General features: G+C 42.5%; 1 protein-coding gene across 2 annotated transcripts in view; it reads right to left on the bottom strand.

Moving 5' to 3' along the window:
• The window catches only part of LOC112463366 (sodium/hydrogen exchanger 9B2), a 34,910-nt gene extending 20,302 nt beyond the window's left edge, over nucleotides 1-14,608 (bottom strand). Inside the window, exons 1-3 of one of the 2 annotated variants that reach the window (XM_025029746.1) lie at nucleotides 14,324-14,608; nucleotides 7,769-7,811; nucleotides 2,068-2,241 (exon numbers count right to left, since the gene is read on the bottom strand). In XM_025029746.1, the coding sequence (XP_024885514.1) occupies nucleotides 2,068-2,159 (92 nt within the window). In that variant the 5' untranslated portion in view covers nucleotides 2,160-2,241; nucleotides 7,769-7,811; nucleotides 14,324-14,608. The remainder of the gene's footprint in view (nucleotides 1-2,067; nucleotides 2,242-7,768; nucleotides 7,812-14,323) is intronic. The other variant, XM_025029747.1, reaches the window with a different exon arrangement.
• Between the last annotated feature and the right edge of the window lie 2,788 nt (nucleotides 14,609-17,396).

The following is a 17,396-nucleotide window of genomic DNA, read 5'->3' as shown; positions in this document are numbered from 1 at the left end:
GAGGTATTAACAGTGAATTATTATTCGACGAGTATTAGTTGGCGTACTAATTTTCATTTTCCGATATTCCCCGTTTAAACGGATCCGTCGACAACTTTGGCGGCAAACGTTTTCCCCCCTGCGTTTTAAAGGAGAGTAAGCTTGGCACAAGCGAACGCAGCGTAGAGGAGGAGAGGGAAAAATTGTTTTAAATTATCACGGGTGTTACTAATAATTTAATATCGCCATTATGTATCACACGAGTTATGTATCATATAAGCATCGCTGTCCAATGTAGCACGGGTATTACGGAATCGGAGTGAAATTTTTGATCCCGGGTTTATCCCTCGTCAGGACGCGTGACAGTTCGGAACGATCCCTCATGACAATTTTAATAACGGTCGCTTATTTTGGCTGTTTCTCCGATTTGGAGATCCGGAGCGCGGATGAGGAACGAGACGAAAAAACGTGGACGTCGCGCGTCGGCTCGCTCCGAGCGTTTACCTAAATCATGATGATGCACACGCACGTATACACGTGCGAGATAACACGCTGCGTCGGATCGTCGCCTATTTCGAAAGCGTCATCTCATCCGACGTTATACGTAGCGCGCAATCTCGGCCCACGTAGCCAGCGTAGCCTCAGCGCGTGCGATCCCCGATCTGTGATGAGACACGAGTACGGAATTAACGGTTTCAATTGAAGCTCGCATCCTTCATCGATCTCCTTGATTTTCCGCGAGCGATATCCCTCTCGATTTAATTTGAAGAGAGAATGGAAACGGACGGCGACACGCGCTCTCCTTTGATCACCTCGTGATCACTTGCAAAACGGTCCAGCCCGGAGGTATGCGCGTTACTACGTTCGTCCGATCGACACGGTTACTACGCGATTACTACGGTCCCTCTATCGATCGCCGTCGCTCTTTCTCACCGATCTACATACCGTCATCTATTGATTGACCTGCGAGCGCGCACATATACACATACACAATCTCCCTCTTCCTCTGTCTCGCTCTTTCTTGTCAATATTATTGTCACGCTTCGTTGTCGCTTGTTTAGTTGTACGATTGTACGTAACTCCATTTAGAACTCCATCCATCGGGATTCAATTTATGGACGTCTCCAATTCGAACCGATAAAATGAACTTCCGGACGTAGTTATGCGAAACTTTTACAACTCGGAGAAATGCAAAAGACCGAAATAACGAAACCCCCAGGAATCTCCGTGTCTCGTAAAACGAAAGTTTTCGTTTTATTTTTATGGTTATTAGCATAATGCAACGTATCATGATTTAATTAATTGTGCAAACGACAAGTATTTCAGTAATCTGCTCCGAAAGAGGCAAACGCCATTATTCCGCTTCACTTTTAATCGTTAAGCGCTCTGCAAATTTATGAAGTTTAATTTTACATTAAAAACTAGCGAATTGAATCAGCGAAAGTCGGGTGAAATAGAATTGAACTCTTAAAGCGCGGGAAATTGCAAATTTCTATTTTAATTTATTTCTCCTCTGGTAGACGGGCAAATACAGAAGGAAGGAGGAGTCCGCGCGTAGATCGAGAAGGAAATGAAATATGCTGAAGAGATGGTTGGCTGTGGAATACGCGTGCAGAAAACAGGAAGAATTTATAGCGGCTCCCCGCGTGCTTGTATTTATCGACGAAGTTCCGTCGTTAACAAGACATCACAATCAAGTTTAATGATGAAAAAGGAATAAACAGACGGGGGGGGGGGGCATAAAATCGTTTAAGGACGAAAATTCGCGGATCCACGAAACTTTCAGAAATAAAAAAAAAAGAAATAGATATAAATCGCGATAATGACGAATCTAAAACTTGGGGAAGATTTTATGCTCTATATATTTTTTATACAGAGATATTATTTCTTATGCCGTTGTTACGTAATATAATGTTTTATGCAAAATATTATATATTTTATGTTTTTATATTACATATTACATCTTTCTGCATCACGCTCTTGAAAAATGTGTGCGAGAAAGGAGATGAAATAATATCCACATGTGCTGACTTGTCTGTCGAAAAAAATATATCTTTTATTTTATATAAATGAGCAAAATAATCTTACCTTCCTCCAAGATCCGTTGACGCGTCATGAAACAAATTTCTACTAATGATGAAATCGTACGCTTCTCGGGCACACTTGCGGAAGTCGAGCATTGTCGTCCCTCGTTAACGCAGCGTTCTTATACGGCTCCATGCGTCGTGTGTAGATAATGCTCTTGTCTCGTAATCTGCAATACTATTTAACCGATTAAATGTGAATAGGTTTATACTTGGACTTTCGAAGGATTCTCGCGAGGAAATCCCGTAAGTAAAATTATATTAGCCTTAGCAACTGCAAAAAGTTCTAAGATATTTATAAAATATACTAAGATTATACATATATGAAATGTATCAAATAATATATTAATATAAAATATAAAATATATATTAATATTAAAAAATTAAATATATTAATGTTAAATATATTAAAAATGTGCCATATAATTTACTTTTTAAGTAATACTAGAAAATATACCATTTCCAAACCACTTTACAAACGTTTGAACAATCAATTGTGCATATATGTACTTTTTTTCGAATTAATAACGCATTTTTTTGTGCCATTTGTCGGCGGTGCAGCCAATTAAATTGAAGAGATATTCAATGTTTCAATTACACTACGCAAACTATGAGAATTTCGGGAACGGGAAATTAAAAGCGCTCGTGCCTCGCATAACTTTTTCATATGGCCGCCGCGCCGGTGCCGCGCGCGGGGAGAAAATCGCGAAAAATCCGCGATGTGTTTCGTCCAGCGCGTCCGTGTATATCGCGCGATCCGGTGTCGTTTTCGCGTCCGTCCGCCGTCGGACATTCCGCGGCCGGCGAAGTCACGCGAGAAACGTCTACGTCCCTCGGAGAAGCGTGCAGGAGGTAGGAGGGATGGAGGTGGAGGTTGCGCGAGAGACGAGGTCGAAGATGGGATTGGAATTGCAAATATCCCTCTTCTCCGTCTCTCCGGTCTCACCGGTCTCACCGATCTATCTCTCCGCTCCTCCATCGACCGACTGCCCGCCCGCTCGCTCGCTCTGACCCCGGAACGTGTGCGAGGTGCATATCGCCGAGCATGTTTTAAAGAATCTTCGCCGGACGACAAATCGCCAGATTTCGCCGGATTTGAATTTGTTACGGCCCTAAACTGCGTCATTCTCAACAGGATATTTTTTTAAGACGGATGATGCTTTAACACACATAAGATGTTTACTTATACTGCTGTTCTAATAATTTTAGCACTTCTTTAAGAAGTTCCAAAGCCGCTTATATCGTCAGAGTGTCTGAGTTCACATAGCTGTACTACACAGAAAATCCGGCTTTATTTCTCCCCTGCAAATGTTAAAATTCAGATTTGTTCATTTACGTTACGTCCGCTTGAATTTTGCTCTCTTAGTTCTTTTTGCTGACCTCTTGTTTCGTGAAAAAGATGAACAAAGTAACGACAAGGCACGGACGAAATGTGAGGACGCGACGAAGACGAGTTGCGCGCGGAAAATGACCGCGCGGTGCGCGCTGCGTCAAATTAGCTTAAAAGCTCCGGGCCAACACGGAGGGATACTACAACAACGTATTCTGCGACATGGCCCGGCACACAATGTCCAACGCGCGCGCGGAGAGAAGCCCTATTCGCCCTCATATATCACCCGGAGATAAAAGGCTGCCAGACGACGACGGAAAGTATAGTGGTTTCGGCGACACGCCGGATAGGCGGTTCATTGCGCAGCTGCACCCTGTGCCCCGTAATAATTCGGCGGCAGAAACGAAGAGAAATTGTACGTCACGTCGCTATCTATTTACTCTCTTCCGCTAAACAATGAAAATATGTACTTCGAGATGCTTCCGTTCCGATTGCCCTTTCGCGGAGCGGCAACTCTCGCCGTAATATCGCGAGCGAGGATGTTTTACAATTGTTACGCGTCACGTGCGTGTGCAAAACTAGGTCTTTTTCTTGCGACATTTATACCTTTACTTCTGATGAGTGTGACAAAACATCTCTTTTTGTCACAAACTGTTATTTCTTCGGCACGAGAGGAGATAAATGGAAAATCGTTACACTTCCAATATCGGCTACTCCAACTCATAAAAAAGAGACGATTTATTTTGACTTTATATATAGAACAACGGCGAGAGGAGAGGAAGGAGAAGAGAAGCAGAGGGAGATTATGCAGCATCCTCCTTTTTCCGATACATCAAAATATATTTTTATACAATCCCAACCCATCTTTCTTACATCGCGGGGAGTTTTTTTATCCGAGAACCACCGCGCGCTGATTATCGCTCGTCCCACTTTCGATCCTCGGGCAGCTTTTTACCGTTCCCGGCAACGCCGATATGACGGTCAAATGTCGCAGTTTTTGCAGTGATTCGGATAATATTGGCAACCTGTAAGAGCGAACGAAAAACCCTCTTCTGTTCCCCATTTTGAATGGACTCGTACATCAATACAGTAGTTCCGTTTTCTTGCCGGAGTTCGGAGTATACCTCTATCACTACCGACGTTAAACATCTTTCGCGAAAGCGTCTTTCAGTGTGCAATAAAGCCCCGAGCGAATCCCGCTATCCCGCAGCGGAATTGCGGATGCATGTCCGAGATGGAAATTGTCATAACTGAAATGGAAATTATAATGGCTGTGCGGTTAGTTTGCATCGAATACGCGCGACATTTTAGCGTTTATCGTGTCCGAAGTGGCGTGCGACGCAAGAAGGCGTCCCGCGTCCCCCGACTCCCGTCCCCTCGTTATTATATTGCTGTATGCATTCATTGGTCGCGCACAACAGGCGGGGAAGTTACCCTTTTCCTTCGTCTTCTTCATTCGTAAGCTTCGGCACGTACTCGACTTGGCATAAATTCAACGCTGAATTTACCCTTTGATTCTCCCTTTCATGTTTATATTAAACGCTGTATCCTCATGTTACGCAAATAACACGCAAGTCAAATAGCGGCGTCTAGGTTTAGAGGCATTCCCGAAACTTAAGTGTACCAAATTTCGACAAATTTACTTAACTAAAATCATTGCTAACCGTACGTTAAGTATGCATCGGGAATATGAATAATCGTCCGTTGCATTATTCATATTCCCGGCGGACTGTCTACACTGCAGTTTCGATGTATTTACGGGCGAGGGGAATTTTTACGAAAACTGTATTACACGGTAAAAAGAATGCGATGGCGACGTCGATAACACGACTAGAATCTAGGTAAGTAATTCAAGGTGCAGCTGCTGCACCGTTGCACCCATACATAAACATCTTGGCGATAGAGACGAATGCCGGATGGAAGGACAGAAAAGAATTGCGCGTTTTCTTCGTCGAATCGCCCGCGCCGGTCGGTTCGCAGCTGCGCGCTTAAACATTAAACTGGCATCGTATAAATGCGATTTATAATGAAAAATAACAAGGCAGTTGAAATAAAATAAATGTCTGTCTCGGTAAATAACGATTTTTCTGAGGCTGAATAATCATTGGGCCCCTTGGTTTTAAATCAAAGTCACCATTTTTGTCGAAATAACTCGAAATTTTGTCGCACTGCATTCGTCCAGTCTACCATTTCACACTTATAATAAAAAAAAATTACAATTTCCATAATACGAGGGATTGCAACTAGCCTCGGATATATTTACGGCTTTCACGAAATCGTGTCACATTACGACGCCACGGATTCGTAATGCATTTTAATGCGTTTCAATTTTCTGCATCTGTCGTTATGAGAGAAGCGAAACAAACTGAAATATTTTCTCTTTATATTTTACCTCTTACAAAGCATGACACGACACATTGCGTTCATCAGTCGTTATGATGGAAGTAGACCGAACATGAAAAAATATATATATCTCGAACTTGTGAGTAATCCAAAATTCCCAGGTATCTTACAGAAGAATTTTCTACTTTCGCAGCTAAAAACACTTGAGCGGTGCTAAAAAAAAAAACAAAAAAAACAAAAAAAACAGATGCGTTTCAAAATAAAGTTATTTAATTAAGATTTAATTAGGAAATGGAAGATAAGAAGATTCAGAGAAATTAGATTAGACACACAAGGTCAAATATATTATTTTAACGTTTTCTGAATTTCTCGAGTTACTTATTTGAATTTAAAATATAAAGCGTGTCTTTTCAAACTTAAACGAATGTTGGGCGGTGTTCTTAAAAAAAGATATAGATGCGTTTTATAATAAAATTACTTAATTTAGGTTAAATTAGAAAAGATTAAAGATAAGATTTAGAGAAATTAAATTAGACACAAATTCATATCTATATATTATTTTAAAGTTTTCTGAACTTCTCGAATTATGTTTTCAAAGTATAAGTCATGTTTTTTTCAAATGCGAACAAACGCATTTCTCGAGCGCGTTATACGATAAATTAATTAGTGTCGCATTGTAGCGAACGTAATCGCGACGCACTGTTAATCACGGAGCGGAGCGGATTACGTTCCCCAGGATTGTGCTGTGACGGATTTCCGCTAATGACTACCGTCGATTATTAGCTCTTGTTATGGCAGTTGTGAAAATTGTCACGCGGGTAGAACTGTTTCCCGCTCGCATAAATTTTGTACAACCTTTGCTTGCAACACTTTGCTTGCAAACACCGCGCCTCGCGTATAAAATCGTGCCGATAAAGAGAGGATTCGTGAAGTTATCAATTCTCTCTCTCTCTTTTTGTTAAAACAATGTTGCCTCTTTCAAAGCTTAAACTTAATAATTTATAAAAGCTTTGAAGGGAACGCACGCCTTCCTCCGTCCTGCGTAATATGCAATCTTGAGAAATTAAAAAATTCTTCCGGGCAAAATTAATTCGCCACCGCTAATCATACTTTTTTGTTGTTTTAGCAAAACCAGTGCGGAACACAACGGACGAGTAATGCAAGCCAGATTAATTTTCGAACGGCTTCTCTAATCAGAACTTCGAGCGAACGAATTTACGATTAAAAAAAAAATGTAAAACGGTGATTCCGATTGACGTTCTCTTGCGCGACGAGCGAGCCGAATATGTTGTCCGTCGCATAAGTCCACGCATGAGCGTGGTCCCCGACGCGTTCAATTAGCCCTCGTTATCACGACTTCTGACTCGCGCAGGAAGAAGGCGCGAGGCCGCGATGTGCCGCACGGCATGCGGAGAAGGAGGAGGAGGAGGAGGAAGAGGAGGGGATAACATTGACTTAAATGCAGCTGAGATTTTTTCGACGCGCGCGCGAAACACTCTCGGTGTAGTGATGCAAGAATGGGGTTTTCTTCGCGGCTTCTCTCGGCAACGTGAGCGGTGGACTGCGGTGAGAATTGAATGGAGGTAGACTGACGAGGCACACCGAGCACACCGTGCCTTGTCAGCCCCACTTTTATTTACATAAATTATAGAAATTATTTTCTATAGGCTCTAGAGTCTATTAATTTCCGAGCCTATCCATTTCGAGGCAATAGATCTAATATATTAGTTCATTGGCAATATATTTATATATTCTTAATCTTTGATGTTTTAATTTTTTTGCAATAACTGTAACAATAAATAATATATTCAGAAAAATTTCATGAGATTAAGTAATACAGAACACTTTACCGCTGCGCGTTAATTTTATCATTTGAAATAAAAATTTCGATACGATGTCTAGTAATTGTTAGGAAAAGACTGTTCGTAACTCTTTTACAATATCTCATTTCTCATACATACATTTTATTCACGTTTGTAATATGATTTTTACAAATCCATTGCCTCGACATTGAAATTAAAGAATAACTCACCGATGCGCAACAGCGGAGTTGTAAGTTGTAACCCTGCGTTGATCTGTAACGTAAAAATATTTTTACATTAAAGTAATAACGTCCAAGATAATAGATACTTGAAGTGCTTAAATAATTATCGCCCCCGTTAAATTCTTAAAACATTTATTTTAACAGAACTCTGATTTTAAGATGCTAATGCAAAAAACAATCGCGGCTGCATATTTCCGCAGTAACTCGTTAATAATTAATCCGCGGAAAATCGTGCAAGTAATATGGGTGCAGTGAGATCTTGAAGCTATCAAAATTGATATGGATGACAATTATGTTATTTTGGAACAATTTCCTAAACTAAAGAACTTTTATTTTAAGATCTGTAAGACTTATCTTACAAATCTTAAGATAAAACTCCTGTAGTTTAGGAAATTGTTCCTCGAAAATAACATAATTGTCATCAATATCAATTTCATAATCAATTTATCAATCAATGGAAGAAAGAGAGAGGACCACAAATTTAATGTCTCCTCCGAAAGATAGCCCAGTTTTCTCCGCACGAGCCCCAATCGTGCGGGGGGTGCAGTTTGGAATATAAAAAATTCCTGTGATCAGGTGGACTCGAACCCGGTTCCTCCGAGTTACGAGTCTGGCGCTTTACCACAAGACCACACTAGCCACCCTAGATTACTTACTGCACGATTTTCACGAATAAAGGCCGGTTTTCACACGCAATGATTGGTGGCGCCAGGCCGCGCCAGTCGACTAATGCCAGTAAAAATGCAAGTGTAAACACTTGATGCAAACTGGCGCTAGTAATGTGGCGTTTACTGGCGGTTATTGGCCAAAGCATATAACCTCAAAATTTGAGGTTATATGGTTGTTGTCATTTACTGTGTGTTTAATAAATGTTAAATATTTTCCATAGTATACGCCAATCAATGTGTAAATACTTGTAAGTTTGCTAGTCGGTTCTGGCGCCAATGAATGCCAGTCAGTTGGCGCCACTAATCATTGCGTGTGAAAACCGGCCTTAAGAGTCATTTTGCAATACGTTGCGAACGTAGCGTCGCCAGTCGCGAAGGATGGCAATTGCTAGTTAAAAAGTGCTATTTTCGGTTGCCGATTGCCACTTGCTGTCGCCAGAAAGTTAAAAGTTCGCCAACTCTCTTTTGACAACCACAACTGACAAGCCGGACAAGCGCAACCAGAAATAACACTTTTCAATTAGCGGTTGCCATCGTTCGCGACTTGGCGACGGCGACGGAAAACGGAGCGTTTGCGACGTATTGTAGGAATGACTCTTATTCGCACGGTAATATTACTTGCACGATTTTTCGCGGATTAATTATACCAACGAGTTACCGCGGAAAATATGTATCGTAGAATGGCCCTTAAGAGAGAAACGACGTTCGCGACGTAATATTTCTCCTCACAGATCTCGGAGATCGAAATTACGCCGGTGTTGAACCTCGAGAGGAGTGGCGGAATCCGCCACAGGACTGACAGAAACATAATAAGCAAATAATAAATTACTCACCCCACGGTTGCTCATCCGCCGTCGCCCGGATCGCCCGATGCCTCCCAGGCCCCCTCCTCCTCTTTTCGGTCCTTCTCCCGATGTCGCATCTCCGTCGGTGCACTCACTCACTCGTTCGCGCGTGAAAATATCGTCACTTTATGATCGCACAACGCTTCGCACGGCACTCCCGTATATTAATCTCGCGACGCGGCGCGTACTTAATTACACGGCGACGAAAGAATTACGTCGGAGAAGCTACGAACGAAGCTATACGACCCGCTCGACGCCCGTCGTCAGCCCGTGAGGGGGGAGGGGGAGCTATACGTCCCGCAGGTAGACGCGACATGGCGTAGAGAATTTCGTTAATCGCACGGCCAACTTCACTCGCAAGGAGCAACCGTCGCGAGGACGCTACACTTGCTGCTTGTGAAGCGATTTTGGTTAACTCTAATTAAATCAATTTATGAACATTGTGTCTACCCCCCCCCCCCCCCCCCCTCGCAATATCAACACACGCTTAAACTCGAAGTTAAGTACGACGCTGTGATCTGTGATCGTTAATTAAACACGTCGCGACGTTGCTCCATTAGGGTCTGCTCGTATCCTTTATCCGCGTTCCGAAAACGACAGCAACTTGTTTCTGAAGACCGCACGAACACGACGCGAGACGCGAATCATAAGTTATGTCACAGTTTTTGGCGCGTAGTTTGTAACCCCAACTGCCGCGCCGGACCCGATGAAAAAGATTAAGGCCCGGTCTACAATCAGTCGTCGATCGGAGACGGATATGTCGGAACGCAGCCGATGCGATGGTCCAATGAGAGAAATTCGTTTTCGAAAAAGAAATTCTCTCATTGGCCCACATCGGCTGCGTTCCAACATCCGACTCCGATATACAACTGATTGTAGGACCGTATAAATTCCGCGAAGCACACGTATTAGCGAATCATTCGATATATCACAGTTTCTCGTAATCGGAATAGTCGGAGCCGGCGATTCGCATATAATTTCCGCGATCCGAGAGCAACGACGTCAGAACAGAACGGGTCATCGCGAGCGTCGCGGTAACATGTGTACGGGAGGTAAGGTGACTAGGCACGGTGCGCGTTCGATATGCGTGTCAGCCCATACCCACTCTACCTCCCCTCACTCATGTTTACCGCGGCGCTCGCGACTCGCTCGCTCCCCGCTCCCCGCTCTGACGTTATTGCTCTCGGATCGCATCGCGGAGTAATACACACGGATCGCGCCGGGTCTGGCGCGGCAGTTGAGATTAAATACACGTGCTTCGCGGAATTTGTACGGATACCGAGGTACATTGCATTCGATTACAGTCTTTCGAATAATTGGTCTCGCTTTTCTCAACCGTCAATCTAACTGACTCGCGACACTCGCGTCGCGTTCGTGCGGTCTTTAGAATGAAGTTGCCGTCGTTTTCGAAACGCGGATAAATGCTGACCGCACACTTTCCGTTTCACGCGTGATGCGCATCATTTATTCTATTGTTGTTCACTGAATGTTAAACAAGGATAAATGATACATTATGCGCATTATGCATGAAACGGAATGCACCCCGTAAGACATAACGGTAAGGTTTCGACCAATCGCGTTGCTTGATTCTTATGGCTACGAGCAGCCGAATTGAGCAACGCGATTGGTCGAAATTTTATAACTGACCAATTATTACGTTTTACGGAAAGTGTCAATGTGGCCAGCTGGGCCAGCATAAAGGATACGAGTGGGAGCGGATTCTAAATCGAGTAACGCCGCGACGTGTTTAATTAATTAACAGATTACAAGCTCTATTAACGTCGTACGTATAATTCGTGTTTAATCGTGACTTGATATTTGGCGATTGTGAGGTATAGGTATAGACACAATGCTCATAAATCGATGATTTCATTGGAGCTAACCCTGCTAACCAAAATCGCCTCACGAGCAGCAAGTGTAGCGTCGTCGCGACGGTTGCTCCTGGCGAGTGAAGTGAGCCGCGCGACTTACGAATTTACGAAATTCTCTCCGCCATCTTGGACTCAATCGTCGCGTCTACCTGCAGGACATCACAGACCGACACGACGGGCCGGACGGGCGTTGAGCGGATATCGTATAGCATTGCTCGCAGTTTCTCCGACGTAATTCTTTCGTCGCCGTGTAATTAAGTACGCGTCGCGTCGTGAGATTAATAGCGGGAGTGCCGTGCAAAGTGTAGAAAATAGCGTGCGATCATAAACGACGATATTTTCGCGTATGAACGAGTGAAGTGAACGAGGGAATGAGTGCGCCGGCAGAGATGCGACATCGGAGGAGGACCGAAAAGAGGAGGAGGGGGCCTGGGTGGCATCGGGCGACGGCGGAGCGACCGTGGGGTGAGTAACTGGTATATTCGTTTATTATTTGCTGTCTCGTGACGAATTCCGCGTCTTTCTCAAGCGCGACTGGATTCGTTAATGATACTCGAATTATTATTCGTACAATACCGTACGAGGTATAACTCTCGAAATTTCGCCGGAGTTCGATCTCCGTGCGAAAAGAAATATATATTACGTCGCGAACGTCGCGGCTCTCTTATTCGCACGGTCGTAAAATTATTTGCACGATTTTTTTCGCGGATTAATTACGCGAACGAATTAATGCGGAAATATGTAGCCGCTTGCGGTGGCCGCGATTGTTTCTCGCATTAGCATTTTGAAATCAGATCTTAAAAATTTAACGGGCGCGATAATTATTTATTTCAAGTATCGATTTTATCTTGGACGGATTTGCTTTAATGTGAAAATGTTTCTATATATGTTACAGATTAACGCAGTGTTATCTACAACTCCGCTGTTGCGCATCGGCCGGTGAGTTATTTTTTAATTTCAATGTCGAGGCAATGGATTTGTAAAAATCATATTATAAACGTGAATAAAATATATATATATGAGAAATGAGATATTATAAAAAAGAGTTACGAACAGTCTTTTCTTAACAATTACTAGACATTGTATCGAAATTTCTATTTCAAATGATAATTAACGTAGCGGTAAAGTGTTCTGTATTATTTAATCTCATGAAATTTTTCTGAATATATATTATTTATTGTTACAGTTATTACATAAAAATTAAAATATTAAAGATTAAAAATATATAAATATATTACAAATGAACCAAAATATATATAATCTATTGCCTCAAAATGGATAGGCTTGGAAATGAATACCTCCAGAGCCTATAGAAAATATTATAATTCACATTTTTTATAATTTATATAAATAGAAGTGGGGGTAGGCATATCGAGCACACCTCCATCCGTCCCATCATTCATGTTGCCGAGAAGTCGTGGCCTTATCCTGGCATTAAGACCTGTTCGTTTTAGCTGAACGTCTTGTACAGATCATCTTTTCTCTTTTTCTCTCCAACGTGGAAAGAAAAGAAGGAAAAATGAACTGTGCAAGAAGTTCAGCTAAAACGAACAAGCCTAATGTCTCGATGCTCCTGTCTTTTCGCGTGCTCTCGGCGCCTTACGACCGCGACGCATCGCGTAATTGCGTTTGACATTATTTCCGCTACCACTTGCGACCCGAGAGATTGTGGAGCGAATCCCAGATGCGCCCAAAATATTCCAATTTTCGGAGGATGCCCCGTCGCGACGCTGCGCGGTGAAATTCGAATAATTGAATAGTCGAAACGCTAATTCGGATAAAGCGAATCGGTAAGGTCTGCTTCGAGTATCAACGTCTCGCAACTGGGTCTCTGTGGAGTTAGGTGTGTTTAGTTCTGTTTAATTATAGGATCTGTATAGCTCGTACTTTTTCAAACCCTCACGAAGACTTAAAAGTATTCTTGCGGTTTGCATCTTTATATAGCCTATCTGCTTCATTTCGTATTTATGTCGGCGCGATGGTTCTCCTTTACGTGTAACATTCTCCCACACAGCACCATGTCCAAAATCGGGACATAAGACGTCTTTTAGCCATCTTTCAGTAAAACGCTTAAAATATGTCTAAAAGATGTCTTTTAGACGTCTTATGTCCCGCTTTTGAACAAGTGTGCTGTATGGGCTGTTTTTTTTTATAGTGATCGAACGTATAGCACGTGCTGGGTGTAGATCTATAAAAATATAAATCTACAAAAAGCACCCTTGAAACTCCGCGTTGACCGATACGCTCACTCACAGGGGCTAATTAGGTAGAATTATATGTGCAGACATAGCTGGCGAACCGCTAGTCCATACCCTTGCAGATCGATATGAATGGACGCAATTACGTTCGAACAGAATTAGCATTCAATTGATCTAATGAATAATACAGAATCTCTCTACAGAATTCAGCTAATACTTTGTAATATGCCGTATATTCGAAGTCTTATATGATATTCGAAATATTTTAATCCAAGTAAATATATAAATATTTTCGCGTAAATTTTATGTACACTTCTCGAAATATTTTTTACCAAAAAGTGCTATACTTAAATTTATATAAAATATTTTCATTATACACACACACATACAGAAATCTCGTTATCTAAAAAAATAACATATCTAATAATAGTATGCTGAATTAAATGATATATAAGTTAATCTAATTGTTTTTCATTTATTGTAATTTATGAATCTTCAAGAGTAATCAGTTGCTAATTTAAAAGTTCACTTATTTCGAAAGTATAAAATAATAAATAAAGACATCGATAAAAGCAGCCAATACTTAACATTTTTAAAATAACTTGAAATAAAACTTGAGATTTGCCTTTAGCAAAATAAATAATTTCCTTTTCTCAGGAGTATAAATATAATTTTTCTCATTTTGGGAAACCTTGCAAAAGTATCCGTCGTAGAATTCAATCACTTGGCCACGATGGCGTTTTCACGATTCTATAAAGTAAACATTTCAACATTTTATGCCGTTCCAACGGAATGTCGAACTTTTGTTTTTACTGACTTGCACCATGCTATTCCACCCAGCGCGAGAACGGCGCTCATACACGGTCTATCAAATATTAAAATCCCTTCGACCTGCGAAATATGCAATTCAGCATGGCCACGCCGCTCACGATTATAAATAATAAATAGCGCTATTACGCACCTTTGTGAGATGGATCGAGCAGTCGAAGCCACGAGTCAGTCACCTGTGCATCAACGTCTCCACATCAGCTCTCTTGTCGTTTCAACTGCTTCAACTTACGGCTGGAAGTCCAATTTGCCGGGTAGACTCTAAACGCATAGGCGTTTCAAGTATCTCGCGTGTTTGGCAACCCTTCGACATTGCTGTCATTGAAATTACAAGGCCGGCGAAACGTTAAACGTATACACTTCGCAAGGTAGTTACGAGTTCAAGTCCATCTGGCAGCGAGTGAACGACTGACTCGCCGTAGCGTGAATTACGGCTTATATAACGGCGAATGTTAAGGGCGAGCTTATAGCTCCTATCGATTTCTTAAAGAATGGAAAATGGTTACTGACGTTGACAACCGGTCGGGTGTCAAGGTGCAAACAAAAGCGAGGCAACTTCCGCGGTAGCATGACCTATACCTAAGTCGCTTTAAAGCACGGGGAGAATAAAGCTAGGTTCACAGTAAAAGGGCACGTCTCTGTAGTGAAGCATCGTGTCAGCAGTGTCAGCACCCATTTATCGCGCCGCACTGTATTTCATGTACAAAACGTGCCCACCCTCTCGCCCCACCCCCACCCCGCTCGTCGCCCGACGGAGCAAGTCTACCGACGACATCGGTTGTATCTCTAAACGAATATAGACAGCGGGCGACTGCATTAATGTACAAAGGTCTAAAGGAGAGACAAACGAGAGGGCGTAAAAAGGAAATATCTGTATGTAATATATTACGGTGAATTATACAGAGAAATGGTAATTGGGACATTAAATTCACTCCGTAGCTCAAAATCAAAGAGAAGACACGATAAACATGGAGAGCTTCAAGTCTTTCATTTCTGACATATAGCGCCTTTGTTCTACACATCGTTGCTTTTATTTTATTTTATCTCTCCCTCGACAGAAGAGCGAATCCAATTCAATGCGATTTGTTGGAAAATCAATCGGTACGTGCCACGTCTGACGCGCCTGCTCCTGTTTTCTCTCAGTTTTGTGTTTAACTTTTGTTATTACAAAAGTAAGTTCGGCCGAGGAGAGATCAGGCTTTTCTCTCGCCGACGCGACGCGCCGACGTCCCGCCGGAAGTAAGTAAACGGACACCTCATTTTAACGCCTCTGTCTACTTAAAGCCCCGCGCCGCTTTTACGCGTAACGCCGCCGCATTACGACCTTATCGATTTTCTTTCAACCGGGATTAACTCGCGGCTGCCATTTAGTCGCAACGGCTGCTGCGTAAAAATAGCATCGGATTATTAATTAGCGCCGCGCCGGCCCGACGTCTATAAACCGCGATAACCCACATTCGCCTGCGGGAAACAAGAATCTAGGGTTCCGCTATCCTTTCTGCTCTAAATACTCGTGTCGTGTTGCACGGCCGCTCTTCTTCCACGCGCGCGTCCCGATTATTTTTCTCACTTAATGATTTCTCCACCCGACCCGTCGCGTCGGCCGGAATGATTTAATCGTTTCACCCACGCGGTACTCATTGATGCCGCGGACCCGGCGAGATAGCGCAACGCTCGTTAAATGAAAGATCACGTTACTTTGCCGCTTCATAAAGGAAAAGACGTATTTATGCCTTCGTTCTGAACGCGGCCGAAGGGAATCGCGCGCCGTGCAAAGTGTAACGAGCTTACGCTATCTCTGAAACTGCGTGGGGAAAAAAAAGGAATCCTCTCGGATCATCGCGTTTGACAAAAAATGTAAAAGGTCGCGTGCACGCAGGTGTACGTGTCAGCTGTAACGATCAAATAGCTAAACCGATTAAGACAACCTGCCGTATCCATACCAATTTGAGTTGATGATAAAAACGTTCGCTCTTCCGTAAAAAAAATTGCGACGGACGAGCTGGTTCAATCTTGTTACGAAACATTTTTTCCTCCACAGAGGATAATCTAACATAATCCCTTACATAAATAAGACGGTCTTCGGAAAAAGGAATAATTCAAAATGCGTAGTCGAAATATTGTTTCTAATGCGTTAAAGAGCGCATCAGAACGCAATCCATTGAATTTTTCAATAGACCGATTTCGGAGTTTAAGATCTTTATTAATAAATGAGAGAAATGATGAATTTCAGTGTCATGTGCAGGTGCCAACATCGATATCGATATCGATATCAATATCAATATCAAGCTGACACTTATATAACAGCAAAAGTTATACAGATCCACAGCGTACACTTGATCCATTTTTCACCGAAATTGCATTTAACACGAGTGCGCGCCGTTAAGTCCTTGACGCGACAATATACCGTGATCAAATAAATGCGACCGCTTTTTTACTGAGTCAACGTCAAAAGAAAATTAAATTGCTTTTCATTAAGTACTTTTAAATGAAAACGTGATTTAATAAAACTTAGAAATTCCGAAATTTTTCCTCCGTCGTGTTCCGCAGGATTGATTCAAGGTATTCCTCGTGTCTCGCCGTATCGCCAATTACCAAACATTCCCGCGCATCCCTAGCGACAATATACCGTGATCAAATAAATGCGACCGCTTTTTTACTGAGTCAACGTCAAAAGAAAATTAAATTGCTTTTCATTAAGTACTTTTAAATGAAAACGTGATTTAATAAAACTTAGAAAGTCCGAAATTTTTCCTCCGTCGTGTTCCGCAGGATTGATTCAAGGTATTCCTCGTGTCTCGCCGTATCGCCAATTACCAAACATTCCCGCGCATCCCTAGCGGCACCGGTTGCGCTCGTACACTCACATACACACAGTATGCGACGAGTATATACATATATATAATATAAATATATATAGTTATGTATTCGGTCTATGCCACTGTGGTATTGTATAGCATGACTAATTATACTTCAGCCCGCGGCGGATCTCGTTGCGCGGCTTCACGAGAGGCGGAAAGCACCCTATTAAATCTCCAGCTTCGGCCACCCCACTCGCGCGCGCAGGGAAGAAAACCGCGAGACGTCAATACGAGTGCGCTAGGCGTGAGAAAGGGGCGGTTGTGCACTCTAATCCTCGATCTTCCTACTTTGTTTCATGTCCGCTTCTCTCTCTCTCTCTCTCTCTCTCCCCCCCTAAAGGTTAC

This window comes from Temnothorax curvispinosus, unplaced genomic scaffold (assembly GCF_003070985.1).
Source record: "Temnothorax curvispinosus isolate PA1 unplaced genomic scaffold, ASM307098v1 QBEX01013138.1, whole genome shotgun sequence".
Taxonomy (NCBI): Eukaryota; Metazoa; Arthropoda; class Insecta; order Hymenoptera; family Formicidae; genus Temnothorax; species Temnothorax curvispinosus.
Note: the sequence above shows the minus strand (reverse complement) of the source record. Positions and strands in the feature narration are given on the sequence as shown.